This window comes from Podarcis raffonei, chromosome 10 (genome assembly GCF_027172205.1).
Source record: "Podarcis raffonei isolate rPodRaf1 chromosome 10, rPodRaf1.pri, whole genome shotgun sequence".
NCBI classification, from domain to species: domain Eukaryota; kingdom Metazoa; phylum Chordata; class Lepidosauria; order Squamata; family Lacertidae; genus Podarcis; species Podarcis raffonei.
In genome coordinates, this window is record NC_070611.1 from 40,962,195 (window position 1) to 40,983,508 (window position 21,314).

The 21,314-nt window shown below is 40.1% G+C and overlaps 1 protein-coding gene across 14 annotated transcripts in view; it reads right to left on the bottom strand.

Annotated features, from left to right (window-relative positions):
* CEP83 (centrosomal protein 83) overlaps positions 1 to 14,595 on the bottom strand; it is a 34,383-nt gene extending 19,788 nt beyond the window's left edge. For 4 of the 14 annotated variants that reach the window (XM_053407408.1, XM_053407402.1, XM_053407399.1 and 1 more), the window contains exons 1-7: positions 14,027 to 14,478; positions 12,434 to 12,692; positions 10,949 to 11,099; positions 8,813 to 8,905; positions 6,416 to 6,547; positions 5,394 to 5,645; positions 1,404 to 1,535 (exon numbers count right to left, since the gene is read on the bottom strand). In XM_053407408.1, coding sequence (XP_053263383.1) covers positions 1,404 to 1,535; positions 5,394 to 5,645; positions 6,416 to 6,547; positions 8,813 to 8,905; positions 10,949 to 11,099; positions 12,434 to 12,582 — 909 coding nt within the window. In that variant the 5' untranslated portion in view covers positions 12,583 to 12,692; positions 14,027 to 14,478. The other 10 variants (XM_053407404.1, XM_053407411.1, XM_053407403.1 and 7 more) reach the window with 10 other exon arrangements.
* Positions 14,596 to 21,314: the final 6,719 nt, after the last annotated feature.

Consider the following 21,314-nt stretch of genomic DNA (forward strand, 5'->3'; position numbering starts at 1 on the left):
AGAATAATATGTGGAACAATTTCTCTAAGCCATTTACATAGCTGCAGGGGAAATGTCCTGCTCTAACGTAAGAAATTATTTGGGAATATACTTATTTTGGGCTCAAAATATGTAAATATTTGAAAGCCACTTTCTGGGCGCATGACACTCAGCAGCTATTAATGCTGTTTATCTCTATAAGTATCAGGTTTAAAGTGGCTCCACCAGAACAGGAAACAATATGAAATTTGGAAAAGCAAAATACACAACATAATATGAAAGCATATATTTCCATTCACTTAACCAGCTACTCCCCCCAGTACTTTTTCTCTGTTGCCACAGTCTTTGACCCTGAATATATCAGGTTCCATTAACCCATGTCTCCATGGTTAATAATATTGCTTCTCTTGCTTCTACTTGCATTTTTCTACTTGTCCTTGTTGGATCCAGACAAAGTCAATTGCACTTAGTTCCCACTAAAACCAAGTCCCATTGTGACTTAAGCACTACTATCTTAATCTGGATCCCATCTCCACCCCTTCTCTTTAGGCAGCTTAGACTCGCTGCAAGACATCTTATTTCCCCCCCTTTCCCAAACAGAATTGAGATGGAGGGGGAAGGTGCTTTCTAAGAAATAGGCTGTTATCACAGGTGAGATCTGGCACAAGCTTCAGGCTGAGAACATGAAACTACAATTCTCCCCATCCAAGAAATAAAAGCCCACTAACATTTAAAGAGTGAGAATCTTGAGATCGCAAGCGAAAGTACTGGCTATTTAGATTAACTTGATCCAGCAATTTCTTCTTTATATACCTATTGAGAAGGCATGCCTTACATCTTAAAAACCAAGGCGGATTTTTTAAAAAGTCACTGATCCCACTTTCACATGCTAGGAACTTCCACTCATGCAAGTGCTAATGCCCATGCAGCCATGTTATCACTGGTCACAGTAAAACTGCTTCTGGACTATCACTTCAGTCTGTACATGACTAAAAGCTCGCAGCACATTTATCCTCCACACAGAGAACAAGCATGTCAAGGAAAAGATTAGGCCAGAAGTTCTCTGTCCAGTTTGCTACCTCAAGTAACTAGTTCTCAGAGTTGATTAGCGCTGGGCTAGACCAACCAACAGTCTGATGTGGCATAAGACAACCTCCTATCTTCACAATAGTAAGTGTTATTAAATGTGATTTGTGGATGTCATTACTGCTTTAGGGAACAGTGCCAAAAACAAAATGCTATGTTTTCATGCCAACAGAAAAATCCAAGGACAATAAGAACATGGCTTTTCAAACACTGAATTATGAAAAAGGAGAGAAATAAAGCCGTGTAATAGAGACAATTTGTCTCCAAAGATAAAATTAGTGATAATGGTTCTGGTAACATCTCCAAAAAAACTGTCTTGACAGCATCAAAATACTTACTTTAGTTGTCAAGGCACTGATCTCTCGTTCAGCTTTATGTAGCTTGCTTCTTAAGAGCGTATTTTGCTCACTGCTCATCTGCAGTTCCTTTTCAATGCGTTCCAGCTGCAGCTTAAGGGATTGTTTTTCAGCCTTAAAATTAAGAAAGGAAATCTTAAATTGCTTCACAGAAATGAATCTTGAAGCAGAGTTCTAAACCTATTTGCACAAAAGTAAGGTTCCTTCACTCAAAACCTCGCCACCTGGCTGGGACTGATGAACTGGTTTCAAGAGGCCAATAAAATCAGTGCCATTACTTCTAGTGAGTAAGCGTCTGAGGTCTCAAATCTTTTTGGAGTTCTCTGGGTCATTTTGCATTAACATATTTTAGATGGTTAGCTTATTTGCTCTGAAGTTAAATAGCTCCCCTAGGAAGCTAGGGCTAGTTCAAGCACCAGAACTACATCACAATATTGCAAAGTTATAAAATGCTCAGGTTTGGGGCTGGCAGCTCTTCAGCAACATGCAGCACAGCAGCAGAAAGGGGGAAGGGAATGTCCTTTCTCCCACCTCCCACCCTAAAACAGTCTCTCTCCCTCTCAGACCTGAACAAGAATATAAAGCTCGTGCACCTATTTTATTTTTAAAATTTGTATACTGCCCTTCATCTGAAGATCACAGGGAGGTTCACAACATAAAAATACAAAATGAAAACACAAAATGCATAATTAAAAACAAAAACAAACCAATGATCATCTCCCACAAAGACATTTAAAAGGGCATAGAATGCTAATCAGCCAAATGCCTGGCTGAAGAGAAACATTTTCACCTGCCGCCTAAAGATATGTAATGAAGGTGCTAGGTGAGGCTCCTTGGGAAAAGCATTCTACAAACAAGGAGCCACCACAGAAAAGGCCTGTTCTTGTGTTGCCACCCTCCAGACCTTATGTGGGGAAGGCACCCAAAGAAGGGCCTCAGATAATGATTTCAGGGTCTGGGTCAGTTCATATAAGATGCATTTCTTGAGGTATTGTGGTCCTGTCTGAAGCCATTATCATGGAACTGCTTTTATGGGTGGGGATAACACTGCAGCATTGCCCTGCAGACCCCATTTATTCTCTCTAATTGGCACTCAGACATATAAATTTGCTATCAGCTGGCAAGCAAATCAGGGTCATAAAAAATAAGGAAGTGGTTTCTATTTACCCAGACATCTCCCCAGCTTCACAGAATATGCAAGTTGCATTTAAAGCCTGACAATAACCTGTGAACTTCCTGGACACACACAATGCTAGGGGATCCTTTGAAGAAAAAGAAAATAGGAAACTGAAGGTGGGGGAAGAGGAAATTGGTCTACTCAAGCTGCAAACAGCTTATAGAAAGTACTGTATTCTTCCCTGTATAAGACTAGGTTTTTTTCCTAAAAAATAATGTCAAAAATTAGGGGGCATCTTATACTCTGGGCCATCTCCCCCTATTTTCTTAAATCCGAGTCCCCAAGTCTTATACATGAGGGCGTCTTATAGGTGGAAAAATATGGTGATCTGGCGAGGGGTGATTAGAATAGGGAGGTGGGGGTTTTTTATAAAACAAAAACTTACCTTCCTGTACTATACAAGTCTCCTGAAATTCCCCCTCACAACCTCTAGTCTCCTAATAAGTTTGAACAGCTGTATAAGATATTGTTGCTGGACCCATTTGTAGAATTTGCTTATTGAATGTTTGGGACCTTAGTGTATTATTCAGCTTATTGATTGATTGATTGATTGATTGATTGATTCTACAGACAGGTTTGTTTACCAGAATAAAATATCCTTCCACTTTTAATCTTATGTAAAAAGTTCAAACCTGTAGACTCCGCAATGATTATTCAAAATATCATGCTTCAAACCACTTCCGGGTTAGCGCCATCGGCGAATGGCGGATTCCCTCCGAGCTCCGGAGGGAATCGGCTCCGCAGGATTTGGGTCTTCCCGCTGCGGCGACGCGGGGACCCTTAAAAATCACAGGCGGTGAAGCCTGTGAACCTGGTGACTCGGCGGGCACCATTTGCGCCCCCCCGACCTGCGAAGGAGCCTTTTTAAAGGCTTCGGAACGGGGGACGGGGTGAGCGGCGTGGTGCTGAGAGTCAACTGCTTCTCCTGCGGAGTGAAGCCGCATTGCCATGGCCGGAGAGCGCTGACTTCTTCTTGTGAGTAATTGGACTTTAAAGCAACAACCCGTGAGTAGTACGGAAATTGGATTTGCAAAGAAAAAATTTTTTTGAATTAGGCACAATCGGGGAAGGCGCAAACAGGAAGTCCGTCTCCCCGTCTTGTAAATAATCTAAAGCAAGGACCTGCTAACTAAGGTCGAGAGAATCTTTTCTTTTTTATTGGGTAAAAGACATTAATTTCACGATTTGGCAGTATAAGAAATCTTACTGGAGGATAAGAGCTAATTTTGGGAGCTGAAGTGCCACCCCCCCGGACCCGGGAGTGATCCACGAGAGAGCCTGTTGAAGAGGTATTGAAGAGTTTGACAGCTGTCAAATTAGATGTCAAGACTGAAAAAGAGAACTTTGTTTCTGCTGGTTAATTTGTTACAATTTGGTTATAATTTGTTGAAAACAAGGAAGAACTGATACAAACTAACTTGACTTTTGGATTTGAACTGGAAGGAATATTAAGTAACCAAAATCCCTCTAGAGGGGGTTTTGGGACATTACAAGAATGGCTGAAGGAGGGAAAATACAAGCTAAATTGGACAGAGTTTTTGTTCTCTTGGGAAAGTTACAAGGCCAAATTGATGTTTTGGCTACAAATGTTGCAACTCTGGATTTAACAGTAAATAAACTCATTGAATTTGATAAGGACTTGATTCAGGAAGTCCATGCAGCTGGACAAGAAGAGAAACTTCAGAGCTTTGAGAGTGTGGAAAAAGAGATATATGTTGTTCCTGAGGAAAAGGAAGGAGGAGCTGTAATGCTGCAGATGACAAAGGAGAGCCAGAGGCCTGACATGATGGCTACAAAGGAAAATAAGAACTGGATGTCGAAAAGCTGGTTTGAATTGGAGATTGAAGAATGGAGAGATCTCCTTATATGGAGATCTTAAGATCCAAGGATTACAAATCTGATTAAGGTGGAAGTTGGAGCTTTGGGGACATTTGGATTTGAAAGGAGTAAGAAACAAGATTCGGGCTCCACTTTTAAGTATGGAGGTCTGGCTGGAAGAAACATGGATCCCATTGGGCCAGAGCTTCTCCGAGATCTGGTGTTTAATATTAAGGACCATCAAAAAAACCGGCAGAGAGGAATTGAGAGAGAATTAAGAGCCTCGGACGTGAGATCTCCAGGCTGATAGTAGATTAAGACTGATGGACATTTGTTGGGGATTGAAACCGGGAAAGGGGGGGTGGAGTTTGGGAATCCAAAGGGTGCATAATTATAATCTGTTTTTGTTTTTATTCTGTTTTGTTATTTGTATGAAGATTGGGGAAGTCGTGGAAGGGAACTTGGGTCGACTTTAGAAAAAGGTTTTAAGAATGAGTACTGATGTATAAATATTGATGTTTATAAGGTAAAATTGGCTTTTTTAAAATGAACTAAATAGAAATAGGTAAAAAATTAGGGATAAGAACTTGCTGAACTAACAATTTGAATTGGAATATAAGAAGAGGAGGTGTGGGGAAGTCAGGGCAATATGTTATAGAAAAATAAGGATTGTGAACTCTATGTGTTTTTAAACTTTTTTGTTTTTCTTTTTTGATTTTTTTTAATGTATTAAAGTGGAAAATTTCAATAAATATCTTTTTTAAAAAAATATGATTCAAACCACTTTGTAGATAAATCTGTCATATTTTTCAGAACTACTTTGCAAAGAAGTAATCTTATTACTATTAGGGAAATGTGAATCTGATTAGGAAGAATCAAGCTCATTGATGGCTTGATGTGAGTTTCTCATTGTTTAAGTTAACACACAGTGTACACCTTTACTATGTCTTGTAGGGAGAACAATCAGAATCTCCTACCTCCAAGGATCGCGTTGTAGCTTGCATCTCGGTTAACTGTCGCACCTGTATTCTTTGCACATTTTCTGCTTGCATACCAGAGTTCTCCCTCTGAGCTCTTAGTTCTGCTACTTCTGCTTCAAAACCCTTTAATTTCTGAACTAGTTGAGCCTTTTCTCTTAATAGTGCTTCCACACGCTTGCCATCTCTTGTAGGATCAATATTAAGCAGCTGATTATGCAATTCTTCTTTATCTTTGCCTAGTCTCGTTATCTATGAGTAAATGAACAGACAACACTATGGGCCCACTCCAGTCTGAGTGTGACTTCAGAAAACCCAAAAGATTCAATGATTCCTTGCACCAGGTGCACACACAACCGTGTATGCAGACAAGAGGGAGTGAATGAGAACCCACCGCGCGCGAACCATGTTCCTGTGCTTGGAAGTGGTCAAAGTGTATTTAAATATAACATTATGTAAACATAAACATATAAACATTGTTTTCTGTGCTTTTCTAGCCCAGAAGTACTAGAAAAGCACATAAAAGTAAATATATTTGTTCTAAAATGAAAACACATTTTCATTTCATTCAAAATAAGCAATACATTGGTAAAACTAGCACTATGTTTTATAGGCCCTTTTCTCACAGAAAAATTAAAGTGACAGAAATGTGTCCCCCATAAAACTGGAACCAATAACACACCTGAGGTAATTCTTTAGTCAGGAAAAATATCAACACATTTTCTAAGATGTTTTCACTTGATTAAGAACAGTAGAACAATGAAATATGCAATCAGTTCATTATCACAACTGTAAGGCTGCAGAACTACACACATTTACTTGGGAGTAAGTTGGCTGAATGCAGCAAGACTTACTCTAAAGTTAACATATGGTAAACTGCATATTTCCTCCTTTTTCTTAAGACATTCATGAAGCAGAAGGCCTGACTGATTATGCTTTAGGCAGGGTTCAAATTTATTACGGTTGATTAAATTCATATTCAAATGTTATGGGTTTTCTTATATTAAAATATTCTTCCTTACCTCAGATTCATATTTTAATTTGTTCTCTTCTAAAATATGGGCATGTTCTTCTTTCTGATGCTCAAACTCTGATTTAAGGAAAGTATGTTCATAGCGAAGTTTGTTATATTCTGTTCTCCATTTTTCTGCTTCCTAATTAAGAAGAACATACGTGACTAAAGTGAATAAAAAATACAAACCCATGCAGAAAAAAATGAACACACAAGATGTTTATTAAGTATCAGGTGTAAACTGAAAACAGGTCAACAATTGTTAATTGTTTTTGATGGCAACATTTACAGTTGCATCAAAAGAAATACAGTAATACTATTGTTTGGCTTAAGCTCCAGAAGCAACGGTGAATGCTCCTTGCCAGTGACCATTGCAGCAGTGGAGTCATATTGCCGGGAAGAACAGCTGAGATTAGGGATGTGCTATAAATCAATATATCAAATCATGATAACAGGTTTTTTTAATGACTTTGCAATTTATCACATATTGTGTGTGTGGTACAGTGGTACCTCGCAAGACAAATGCCTCGGAAGACGAAAAACTCGCAAGACGAAATAGTTTTTCGTTTTTTGAGTTGCTTCACAAGACGATTTTCCCTATGGGCTTGCTTCGCAAGATGAAAACGTCTTGCGAGTTTGTTTCCTTTTTTCTTAAAACCGCTTGAAGAGGTGCAGTTGCGACTGACCGTGCTTCGCAAGACGAAAAAACCACGCAAGACGAAAAGACTCGCGGAACGAATTAATTTCGTTTTGCGAGGCACCACTGTATTTTAAAAAATCACAATATTGGAAAAACCAGGAAGCCGATGCTTCTTCCTGTGCGTGCAGCACTTGCTAACTCCACCTCGGTCAGCTCTTCCCTGCCTCCTGCAGCAACAAGAAATAGCTACAAATCACCACAGCAGGCTGACACAAATATTGCCCAGCAGATATCACCAAACAAAGCTTTGAAAACCGGTTAGCAGTCACTGTCAGTCAACCTTCCCTGTCTCATGTAGGAGGAGCAATTCACTACAAATTACTACAGGCTGAGTCAAGTATCGCGAAGCAGATATTGCCAAATGGAACTTTGAGAAATGGTTAGCTCTCTGTCTCCTCAGCCATCCAGCCGGCAAGCAGGGACTTCTTCCCTCAAGGCTCTTGCTTAAAGGCACCAGGCTGGTAGTTGGTTTAGGGAAAGCCTGCAAGGTTCAGAATTCTGGAGCCCTTTCCCCCCAGTAAAAAACAAACGGGGGTTAGTAAAAACAGACACCTTCCTTTGGCATTTGACCATCTTCTGTCATTCCCCCCTCCATCTGCATGTGCATACTGCTTGTGAGTATGCGAGTGTCTATGTGTGTCTCCCCCCCCCCATCGGTTGGTGGTGTATGTGGTGCATTTGTTTTTGTGAAGCAGCAGCCACCAGTTGGCAAAAAACACTGGGTTTTCCAACCAAGGATATCTGAATATCTAAAAGTGTGACACTGAATTTGCTTTTTCTTGTTTAGTAATGTAATTAAATTTTTAGGGAAGCTTTGATACCTATGTTAATAATTACTTCTATAACTTTAATTTTACAAAAACTGTGCTACTATTGGTACAGTAGTACTATAACATAACAGTTGTAACAATATGTTAAGTAAAAAAAATTCAGTTTTAGAGTTAGACCCATAAGTAATAGCAGCTGCCAGGACATTGCCATGTTCACCTCTACATAGCTCCAGCCTTATTTCACATATCGTGATATAGCGAAATATCACAATGTTTAACTGGTAATAGTTGAAAACCAGATATCGCCCAGCCCTAGTTGAGATAGCTGAGGCACTGTCAAGAGAATCCTGTTCTTTCTCTTATTGTTACCTTTAGTCACTGAAGGGTTGTGCCAGCCTCTGTGACGCTCATGGGCCCAAAAGCTTAATAGTGCAGTGGGTAAGATCCTATCTCCAGCCTCTTTAATCACAAAACAGGAGGCATTGCATGGTTGCATTTGCACTAACCCAGTTTAGCATGACATAGGTGAGCCAGAAGGTGCCTGAGCAAAACAGGCTTACACACTACACTTTCCCTCTCCTATGTAGCCAGGGAGAGGACTTTATCAGAATTTAATTTCACTTTTACAGACTGTTGTGTTCAACCAGGGAAGCTGAATTAAAACAAACTGTTATGCTTCATGGCAAGATAACTTCGATCCATGGGTCTTTAAGCTCACCTTGTTATTTAATCAGCTTGTATTTAAATGTTATCAGAAAGAAGACAAACACTGACCTCTCCTGTCCATCAAATATAAGTAACAGTAGATAGGAAAATATATTTTGGTTAGAAAAATTGTAACTAATTATGGAGCCAGCTAACTAAAAATATTTTTATACTTTGAAGAAAAGGTTGGATATAAAACTTTCATTTCATAGAAAACTTTGTTTCTACTTACTTTATCTAGCTTTCGAAGGTTCTCTTTCAGAGGTGCTTCTATGTTGTCTCTTATTTCTGTTTTAAGCAACTCTAACTTCTGTGGAGTAATTACCTACATGTCCGAAGAAATGCATAAAAAGAAAGCAACAGTTTCATTATTTGCCTCTATGAAGATTATGCCACCACTTAAAAGATCTGGCGTTCCCCCACCTAAGGATGGAAACCCTCCAATATTATCCTGTTATGCTGCATATATTCCTAAAGTACTAGAACTGGCAACAATACAAAGGTATAGGATCTGTTTGAACACTGCTATTACAACAAGGTTTTCATCACTGGGCAACTGCCAAAATGACTCAATCAAAGGAAAATACAAACTAAATCTACAGGCCTAAACATACCTGGAAGTAAGGTATGTTCAGCTCAATGCAGCTGGCTTGTGAATAGACATGTATAAAATGGCACTGCACAATTCCTAACACAGATCAAAGATAGATGCATATTTGTTATAGTATACAGTCTACCCAACTAATAAAAATTCAGTGTTGAGACACAGTATGAATAACTAGGACTATGGAGACTCAGGTACAAATCCCCACTCAAGTCATGAAACTGACTGAATGACCTTGGGCACTTGTCTCTCAACCTACTGTAAGTCATATGGTTGTTATTAAGATAAATGCTGGGGGTGGGGAGAGAAACCACTTAATAGAATTCTATGAAATAAAGAGGTGTAAAAATTAAATAAATAAATAAACTCCATAGCTGCCGTGAGCTGCTTGAAAGAAGAGTGGAATTAAGTTATTAATAAATAATATTCTCAAATTCATGAACATGTGATAGGGAAACATTTTAATATGGATGAAATCTTTAGAAAGGCATATTTTTTTTACCAGTGACCCTTCACAGCTTTGGAATGCCCTACCAAAAACATCTCATTATTATAATTTAAGTGCCATTCATGGTTTTCTGGGCATTTTAGGACTACTAATTTAACTTAGACATGAATGATTTTACCTTCTACTTAAATTGGCTATTGCTGTTTTAGTCTGCATGCTTTATTTATGACTTTATATTGTACTTCAATTCTTACAACTCTTTTAGCCACTTTAAGAGCATATATCTATGTAGAAGAAATTGGATATAAACTATGTACACAAATAAGTAAATACAGTATCACTCCTTCTTAATGTCCTGTCCGGAAACCTACGTCCCCACTGTGGAAGGACGTGTGGATCTAGAATTGGCCTCCACAGTCACTTATGGACTCGCTGTTAAGACCGTGTTCATGGAAGACAATCTTACTCGGCTACGAGTGATCGCCAAAGAAGAAAAATAAGAGTGTACAATATTCCAGGAGACATAAAATTTCTTGACAGATTATATTTCACACACCCTGCCCTTCCTCTAATCAATTGAGAAAAACAATTTAAGCTGGGCAAAATCATCTAATGGATCAGATGCTCCCTGCAAGCCATTACAGTCATACCTTGTAAGCTGAACGGAATCCGTCCCGGAAGTCCGTTCAACTTCCAAAATGTTTGGAAACCAAGGCGCAGCTTTCGATTGGCTCCAGGAAACTCCTGCAGCCAATCGGAAACCACACTGGATGTTCAGCTTCCAAAGAATGTTTGCAAACTGGAACACTTACTTCCGGGTTTGCGGCATTCAGCAGCCAAAATGTACAATTGCCAAGGCATTCAGCTCCCAAGGTACGACTGTAGTAAAAGTGCATGTCATGTTCCAGACAACTGTTAAACAAGTTACATGAGTCAAAGGGGTCTTTAAACTTCTTTTGAAATGGCAGCTCTCATGCCTCATGTCAAATTTATTTTTGAAACTGAGCACAGTATGGTATGGAGATATTTTGAATGAAGAGAAAAATAGTCACAAAGTACTCCTACATGATCGAAGCCACTGGTCTTCAACTGGTGGGCTGGGACTCACTATCAGGTCATGGCTGATCTAAGGTGGGTCACAACAGCAGTACTACCACAAAAGAAATATGTGGTAAGAAAAGTAAGAACTATATCCCCCAACTGCAGTTCTTTAGATACCAGTAACAGTTTAACAGAAACATCAGCCATAATTAGCAATGTGGATTAAGATACTGTGTATGAATAATGTAACTTAACAGAAAGAATTGTGGTCGTACCTGCTTCTTTAACTCCTCTACTTCTCTTGATTTATCCAACAATTCATCTCGGAATTCACCGAGCAGACACTGAAATTTATCATGAACTGTCTGCTTTTCACGTAACAACTGTTTGAGCTCATTTTGTGATTTTGTATATTCATTCTGAAGCCTGAAAAGAAATCATTTTACAATGTATCTGCTTTTCAGTTTACTGATCCATATCTTGGCACATTGAAGATAACAGAGAAAGGAGAGGAAAGGGGAAGTAGGATAAACAGGGGAAGCATATCATTTCATTTCAGTTACACATACTTAGGCTTAATTACAGTTAATATGACACATAGGGAGTTGTGCCAAAAGACTGCGCAGAAAAGGAGAGGTTTGAAAGACGTAAGAGCAGCAACACCATGGAGGTGTTCTGGGTGTCAGCTTTGACATTTTCTTCCTGTTAGAAAGTTTTTTATACTGAAAATGCCAATAAACACAAACACAAAATCAACATTGTACATATTTTTAAATACACTAGCACAACAATACAACCCCCACTTTGTGGTGGGCTGGGGGGAAGTGGATTGGGTGCAAGTGTCCCTCTACCTAGTCGTGGCAGCCTGTATCTGGCACAGAGTTCCACTCCCACCTGCCAAAAATGTGGAAGTGCCATTAGTAGGATTCCTACTGGCAGCAACCAGTGGATCTCCAAAACAGAACTTTCCAGGGGCAGGGCTGAAATGGCCTGGGATATGTTGGATCCTAAGCAGGCCCTACTACAGTCACATGACGGTCACCTCCAGGTTGGCACAGTAATCTGCCAATTCTCCACCTTCTGTGCAGGAGAGCTGTATCTGCCAACCTGCTACTCCATAAAGCCCTACCAAGCAGAGAAGAGTTAGAATTGTTCCCTAAATAACTGAAATTTCAACATCCCAAGAAATTGAGGCCCAATTCACAGAAACTAGAAGCAATACAATGGCAAAGTGAAACAGAACTGCATGGAGGCTGCTCCATTTGGCAAATAGTTTGTGTGCTTTTGCCAAGCTTCAACAGTACACTGCCCATACCGGCCAAAGAAATAATGTTGGGCAGATGGAAGAGCTGGTTGCCACTGCCTGAAGGCAACGTCCAACAGCACACATGCCCACCCAGTATGTCCCCTCTGGAAATACCAGGGCACAGAAAAGGACGTCACTGTGTGAAGGTGCATTGTGTATCTTTGGGCGATGGTGCCTTTTCCACATTGAGGAGGGAATACCAGCCAAAAATTGTCTACCCACCCCTGGTGGCTGCGACATAACCATGCAAATCCACCTGTTGTCATCAAGTTCCTGCAAACTAGCCCCTACTCCCCAGTAAAATTTGTAGCAGTGTGCTAAACTTGAATACTATTCGTCTAACATCTGATTAGTACTGCAACTAGTTTAGCTATAGAAAACTTACATTTTATTTTCATGATCAAAACATTTAATTAAATAGCTCAACATCAAAAAGAAAGAAAGCATACTATACCTTGCATGTTCTGCTTTAAGAGTTTGGTAATTGTTTTTATGGTGTTCACACCGCATTCTTTCATCATTTAACAGTTTTTGTACTTCTGCTTGTGAGCTAAGATCTCCACTTCCACCGACTGATGAAAGGATATGTGGAAAAGTGTCCATTCTGACTGAATGTTAATGAGATGACAATGTTAATAAAGCTGTCAGCACAAGCCTGCCACCGTCATCGAGACCTCTTTCTCTCCTGAGGGAATCCCTTGAGGCCAAATTACCTGTACAAACAGAAAAGCACCCAATTAGTAGTCAATGGATTCATGGTTAAAAAGGCTCTGCTTTGAATACATGTTCAAAAGCTTCATTATTTCTGACAAGGGTATCTTTGAAAATACATATATATAGTGTGTGTGTTTTAATCTGATTTCATTCTCAAATCAACCACATTAAACAAAGTTAATTTATGAAAGCACTGTATAAACTTCCCCATTACCTAAACCATTTTTTTCTTTGGGTGCAAAAGTTCTGTTCCCGCAGGACTGTTTACTCTGAAGGATTATACAGAAGACAGCCAAACTGTGCAATATCCTCTGAGGATAATGCATCCCACTTTGTGACAGATGCAAGTTACAACCAGTACAATATTCAACACTTTGCCTGCATTGAATGCCTTGCTAAAATCTTCCCTGCCATTGCTAGGCACTAAACTGAAGCTACCAATGGTTTTAGCTATGCGATATGACTAATATTGTTTTGTAAAACAATTAACATTTGGTTTATTTGACACATGATGCCTAAACTTATTGAGGAAGAGAAAATAATTAATAGTAAAAATACAAGCCTTCAGGCTTTGGCACAGGATAGGCTATAAACCAAAACTAAGCACAAACATTAAACTAGTAAAAAGAACTTTACTCCAGAGCTTAAAGCATGCCCACTAAATAAAATTTGAGGAGCTGGGGTTGCCAGAAAATGTCTTGCAATTAAAAGGTCAATGGATTTGAAACACAAATTTTAATACTTATAATAAAGTTACATGCTGAAAAATTAAATACATATCTAGTGTGTATAGGTGAAGTTTTATTTGTTGTATGATTACTGGGTGACATCCAATAGTGTAAGTCTGCTTGCACAATGGGATTTCTCCTACCGTGCACAGCTCCCCAAAACAGATGGAGTGGGGTGAGACTAAGTCTCCTCATTGGATCTCACCCTGTTTTTAAAAGATTCGTTTTTCAAACCATATCTTTTATTATTTGTGTTTTATTATTATTAACAGCCTTGATAAAAGATACCAGAATAAATATTAGGATAGATGCTAATTGTCCAATATAGAAGACAATAATCCATTTGGATTATACTGACCCCTTGTGGTTAAGTTTCCAAATGCTTATAAAACTGTGAGCGGTTATTTCTAGAGAGCTGCTTAAATCAGTGCAGCTACATTGCACGCAACTTTTAAGAGCAGCAGAACTAGAGCGGTTAGCCAGCATTCCCTTACGAGCACCTTGGCGGTATTTTACAAAAATCCCTTTGACCGGTGAAACTATCTGGAGTGGCATTACTGTACAGTGCTATTTTTTTATTTTTTTGTAGAAAAAGAGAAACTCACCGTGAACGCCTACCTTATAATGGCAATGGCGCCCACCTGAGAGGTGCGGGAAGAAAGTTCCTGATAGCGGGGAAAGAAAAGAAAAAGCCCTGGATGAAAATATTCCGTGTTTCGTCTCACTGGGACTGGGGTTTTTTTTTGCGGGGGGGGGGGAGGCGCCGGTCTTCCTTCACCGGCCTACCTCAGAGGGCCGTCGCGAAGGCGAAAGGCGGGCGGGGAAGGGAAGCCTCCAGCCCCCCCCCCAACCCCCACGAAGGAAAGCGGCTGACCGACCTACGTCGAAAGAACGAGAACCGCGAAGCAAGCGGGCAGCGCCAACCGCCTCAGGAGCAGCCCTGCCCCGCCGGCCCTCCCTTGCCTCCTTCCCTTCCTCGCTTACCCGCCACCTCAGGCGGGCATCGGTTGCCTCGGCTGTTTAAAAATGGCGCTTCGGCTCCGCTCGCCCCGCCCCTCTCGTTTTCCGCTGAGCCCTCCCGGGACCCGTATGCTCGCCTACCTTTCCATTTTGTCAGCTGGCGCCTGGAACCCACCGGACAATATCTTCGCCAGCCCCGGGGCATCACGGGAATGCGGAAGCGTGGTTGCCACGATGCAATAGATGCAAGAGGCGGGAGGCGGCGCGCGGAGGCAAAAGTGGGCGGGGCTAATTGTGTTAACCCTTAGCTTGTCCGCCTCTCAGGAACACTGCTTGATTACGCCCAAAGTAGAGTCCGTTCTAATCGGAAGGAGGCGGTTCTTGCGTTCTTTAAAAACGAAGTGCACTAACCTTTGATGAGAGGGAACCAATACTTCAGGCGTGGGGGGCGGGGAACGAGTTTTAGGGTACACTCCTGACTGACCCGGCTTTCCTAGGAGTCAGCCCCATGGAATTAAATATGAGCTCCTTCCCAGCAGGCACAAAGCTGTTAAATTTACTTGAAACAAAGCTCTTCGTTCCCGTTTGGTAACGTTTTCCTAAGTTTCAAGTGGTCAGGAAAAACAAAAGAGCTGTACATGGTTCATCCTGCAACGTAACTCGTTTTCAGTTCTCATGAAAAGAAGAACGCACGCCATTCACCTGTTTTGTACTAATCAGACATACAGATTTGTAGTTACAATTAGTCCCCCTAGCCACAGATATGGAAAAGGTCGTTTTGGAATGAATGTAGTTATACAGTATACTGCAATGTTTCCCCAAACATGAATAGTGCAGTCAAAATGTTTTGTTTCCATACAATGTTAGTAGGGATCAAACTATTGAAATAAAAAAAATTAAGGTCATATATATAGATAGATAGATAGATAGATAGATAGATAGATAAAATATTCATAACTGCATATATAAACCACATGTCTGAAACCCCACAGAAAAAGTGCTGAAACCATTTTGTCCCTCCCAAATTGACCTCAAATATGTCTCTGCAAGGTTGAAGGAAAATAGAAAAGCCTCCCCATTGTCTTTTTGTTCACAGATCCTGTCTTAAGGGTATGTCTGTGTATGAATAGGGTGAGCCTGTGACCTGGCTCAGGAACTAAGTATTTGTCATTACAAAAGACTGGCCAGGCTCCCCAGGGTATCCAAACAAGTGACCATTAACAGGTCTGCCAGACAGGAGATAAACAATGCACTCAAATTTATGTTGTAGACAGCTCTTTCTGTGATGTAGTTATGATGTATCTGGGGGGTGGTCTTGAGCTACACTCCTTTCTGTGATGTGGGTATGATTTTTCTGGGGGTGGTCTTAGACTCAAGGGCGGGCAATTTAAAATGTCTATATAAGGGCAGGCACACCTTTGTTCTGGGTCCTCCTCCTTTCCTTCGTGTGAGGGGAGCATCGTGTTGCAACAGTACAATAAAGATCAGACTTACGAGCTGCTTTGCTTCTCAATATTCTCTGGTTGGCCTGTTATTTTCTCCGACCAATGGAGAACCTACAAAGAACTCTATAAGGGCTCTTGTGTTCCCCATAAGGGAATAAGGGCAGATTTTTGTTTATTGCACTATTCATTGAGTGGGTGCATGGAGGGTACTGCTTCTCAGAAACACCAGTGGATCGCTCGAACTAGCCATTTTGAGAGCAATTGTAAGAATTTGAGGGTGTGTTTGGTTTTTTAAAATCTAGTTGAGTCTGAAGATAACCTACTCCTGATCATGGGCGTAGCCAGGATTTTTGTTAGTAAGGGCAGGACTTTTGTTAGGTGGGGGCGGAACCTACCTGATTGGTTGGTTAGTTAAGTATTTCTATTGTTTTACTTGTTCTAGAGGGGACAGCTGCCCTTCCCTGTTCCACCTTGGCTACGCCCATGCTCCTGATCTCAACCTGCATAAAATGTGGGACCCTCAGACCCGTTTCTTCTGAGTTTACCATGATGTGCCCATATAGAAAACGCCCTATATTTTGGAGGGAAATGTGCATGGAGATCTGCCAGTAGCCATGGTGGCCAGATAGTGTGCCATGTACAAGGGACCACAGCTACTCCCCCGCCTCCCAACTGTTCACATCAGCACTGACTTCAAATAGTTTCCGTTTGTTTATACAGTAGTATCCCTGGTTACGAACTTAATTCGTTCCGGAGGTCCGTTCTTAACCCAAAGCCGTTCTTAACCTGAGGCGCGCTTTCGCTAATGGGGCCTCCTGCTGCCGCCACACCACCGGTGCACAATTTCCGTTCTCATCCTGGGGCAAAGTTCTCAACCCGAGTTACTGCTTCCGGGTTAGCGGAGTTCGTAACCCAAAATGTTTGTAACCCGAAGCATTTGTAACCCGAGGTACCACTGTTCGCCTGTGGGCATGTGACAAAGCATAACATCCTATGCAAAGGTGTTAACACTTTTGCTAGAAATGAGTTAGAAATGGCTTAAGGACTCCAACTGGTGCGAAACTAGTTTGAGAAACAGCATTCAAACAGTAGTGTTTAGTAACGAAGTATAGGATACATAGGCATTTTAGAAAATGTCATGTGAACGTGGATGTTCACATGACATTGTGAAAGTGTCATGTGAAACCAGTACAGTGGTACCTCTGGATACGAACGGGATCCGTTCCAGAGCCCCGTTCGCATCCTGAAGCGAACGCAATGCGCGGGTCGCAATTCGCCGCTTCCACGCATGCGCGTGACGTCATTATGACCGTCTGGGCATGCGCGAGCGGCGAAACCCGGAAGTAATGCGTTCTGTTACTTCTGGGTTGCCGCAGAGCGCAACCCGAAAGCGCTCAACTTGAAGCAACTTCAACCCGAGGTATGACTGTACTAGAAAGATAGTGAGTGTACAGTAAATGGAAGTGTGAACACAGCCTTTCTTGGTTTCAGCTGCCAGTCTGGTTAACTTTTGTACATAGATTAGGGGAGTCACCATCCTTTCCTTCATCTCAGGAAACAAAATGTCTTGAGCCATCCCAGCCAACTCCATTACTTTAATTGCTTCTCTGCTATTATGTTTGTGTCTCCCCCACTATGTATATTTTCCTCTCTTATTGGCAGTTATTGTCATTCTGAAAACAGAAAAAAATGTAATTTATAGTGGACATATTTTAAATAAACCCAGCATAATAACAACTAAATTTAAAAACCTTTATTTTGTTTTTTTAAAAGGTGGCTCCTTGGGGCAGTCATTATCACCTTATGAAATCTACAGAACACAATAAAGAATGCAAATACATTTATATTTACACAGTGCCACACAAAATGTAAGTGGTATGGTTACACTGTATGTTACATACACAGAGACAAAATTGCCATTCAGTGAAAATGGATTGTTCTGAAGACTTTTAAGTAGACTTTCCCCACAGTGCCTAATTGGCATTACTTACAAAAACAAGAGGAAGGAAAAGTCTGAGGAACAACTTAATTCACTAAACATATGCAATAAATTAAAATCTTACATGACAACTCAACCAGTCACCATGCAAACAGTATGTACAGTGTTTTAATTCATACTGAGAACAAAGATTCTAAACCTAGATTTGTACGATAACTCAAGACATGAAAGGTTCCATGAGTATTTCAGGAACCTGAAAGGTTCTGCCTGAAATCTATAATCTTTTTTTAACGCAGAATTAGCTTACATGTAAACATGCTATCTGCTTAGTTCTACTTTGCACATCCTTATTCTATAGCCACATCATTTCATTTATAACCAAACCAGGCAGACACTGACACAGTGCAATATATAACTCTTAGCATTAAATTCTTTCTAAGAAGCTAAACAGTCTTATAAAATACATTGATGATTTATATTTAGAACATAAAGTATGGATTTTTTATGTTTAAAATTATATATAAATATATTCAGTAGTGAAGTAGCAAGACCTAGTATAATTGAGAATTTGACAAAGTAAAAGCACCTTTGTGTTCCATGAAGAAGACACTATACAAGGCCAAAATAATGATGGTGATGATAAGGTAAATGAGAATTCATGATTCTGTTGTGGAAAAAAATTGTAGCAGTTAAATCTTTTGACTCAGATCTGCATCACACATTACAGTTTTACACATACACATAAACAGGATATGAGTGCAAACACATGCATGTTTGCAGACACAAGTCTTATAAAGATAACAAGAAGTCACAAAGTGAATACGAAAGGCAGTTCCAAGGGAGTATACTCTTAATTCACTTTGGTTCCTTGGATGTTTCTGTGAACCTCTGACTAGTACACCCACAAAGAAGCTGGGTTTGGCTAAAACAAAGCTTTGTTATGAAGTAATCCTAAAATGTGGGACCTGACATTCTAAGAGAGATCATTGTTTTGATGTGTACAAATTTGATTAGAACCAACTGGTTTTGTGCCAGTTATGGTTACTGCAATACCACCAAACAAATTACTAATATAGTAGATTAATTATTTGATGGTGGTGCGGTCATTCCTATTTTAATATTTTGGAAAAGTAACTTCCAGGTTGGTTGGTTGGTTGGTTGGTTTAAGTGAAAATCTGATTAACAAATCAGCATAGATTGTGTTTGTAAGAGGAATGGTTTGCTATTGACATCATTGGAACTTTCTTCAAAATAAATATACTTAGGATCAGGTGTAAATTCAAGCACTCCATTAAAAATCAAGTTATTCCCATTTCAGTCAATTGAAACAAAATGATTTATATACTATTATTTTGGCTTAAGGAGAGTTATCAATTTCACTGAAAGCTTGCACACAGAATTTCAAATTCTGCATTGCGTCCCTCTAACAATTTGAATGTTACGACCACCTTATTCATCTGTGCCTTTCATTAGCATGTTCTGCAGTTGCAGAAGTTGCTCATGAAAAACTGCAAAGGGTTTTTTTGGGGTGGGAGGGGAATGAAGGGGGCATCTGTGCTCAATGGTCTGCTATGGTCCTTGTGCTTGTCAAAGCCTCCTTACCAATTTCCAGTAATACTTGGGGGGACTTCCACTGGCATCAGTATAACTGCCCAGCAAAATCAGTGCTACCGCAAAAGGCCTGGGAAAGTTTAAAGTAACTGAAGATTCTATTAAAAAACAACAACGGCCAAAGGGCAATAGGTATTTCTCATTTTTAAGATATTAATGCTTTAAAAGTGTTCTGCTCTCTCCCTCTTCAGATTGCAATGCACCTTCCCCTTAGCCAAGCCAGTATTGGCTACAATGGCTCCCAACTTCTGCTTATAATCTGTATCTGGCCATGAATTCTATTGGATTCCCACTTCTCACTTTTTTCCTTCATCCAAGTTTTTGTCTAGAAGAAATCTGGTAATGGATTTCTTCAGGTACCCAGCAATTGTCTTGCATGTCTATCTATACCCCCTTCCTACAGCGGCTTACTTCTGACTCAGGAGTCCTCTATTCCTACATTTGGAATGATCACATTGGTTTCAATTAGGCATGTCCTTATTGCAATAAATTAAAGCCAGTGCTTTTAAATTTTACAATGGGACTTTAGGGTTCTGTGAAGTGTGCTGGCAAGTTGTGACCTAATATTTTTATGCAGCTACATTTAATTCCTGGACCAAGTCTGTGCAATCTCAGTTAAATGCTGTGAGATTGTACAAACCTGGCAAGATCATTATTATACACCGAGTTAATTAACAGTGATGGTTTTGTTCCTTACAAACCTGAATGTACATCCTGCTGCTGTTGTTCAACACTGCTAAATTCTTCTGCTTTATCATTTAGATGCTAGCTAATTACAGCAGCAATATAAATACAGCAAGCTACATCTGACACAGAAATAATGACAGTGTATTTGGATAAATGTTGAAGATTAATTTCTTCTAGGCCAGATAATAGATTTTTGGAATATAATTCTGTTCTGCAGTTTGGAAGGTGTTTCGGTGGCATCAAAATCTAAAATAATGTGAGCTGTTAAATGTTAGATTTATCTTAGCTGTTTGGTATGGAACTGAGATAGGACCAGGAACAGAAAATGCAGAGATGTCAGTTACTCTAAAGAAAGTTTCAAGTAAACAAAGACACTGTTTGGACATAACACATGCCACTCACTTGGATAGCCTTTGGAATTATCCCCATTCCTATGTAAATGGGGAAAATCCCCACTAGAGTGTGTCTTCTGTGTAGAGTCAAGCATTGCACAAGCTCCATTAATTTCAACAGGTCTTACATAAGCTTCACTGAGATGAATGGTGGTTTATATCATTACTTAGAAGACTGCACCATAAATTAGTAAGAAACAGGAAACAGTATAAAGTTTGATCTTTTTTGTTTCTTCTTCAAAATAGTAAAGCTACTAACAAGTGAATCCCACATTTTGTAAAACATAAAGCATCCCAATATTTTACATATCATCTCAATAGGCCAGCCTGCAGTACTATACATGTAAAATAGAAGAGTGTAAACAAGACATTACTCATTTGCAGCAATGGGTGATACATTAAGAAAAAATGACTGTTGCACCTGAGGGGGGTAAAAAAGAGAAAAGGATACTAAACTAGAGTCAGAATTAAATAGTATATAAGAGAATCCTTAGTAGTTTTCAGGTAGGGAGAAATAGTTTTTTAAATTGCCTGATGCAAACAGATGTATAACAGAGAAAGCTTTCTGTGCCTGGAGCATAGTGTCAAGTTCATGGTCTGGAATATCCCTATTGTCATATCCCATATTAATAAAGATGGGAAAGCACTGTTGAACCAAAGGAAAAGCAAGATATTCCACAGCTGCGTCACAAGGGCTGGTAATCAAAACAAGGGAAATCCTCCTGAACAGAAGGGAAGTAATCTCAGGACAAAGTCCCAAGAAAAATAAATGCCATTACCCAGAAGAAACGCATGGGGCCAGAGCTGGGGAGGGTCGGGAAATTACTCAGTTGGCACATTAGCTTTAAAACAACAGCAC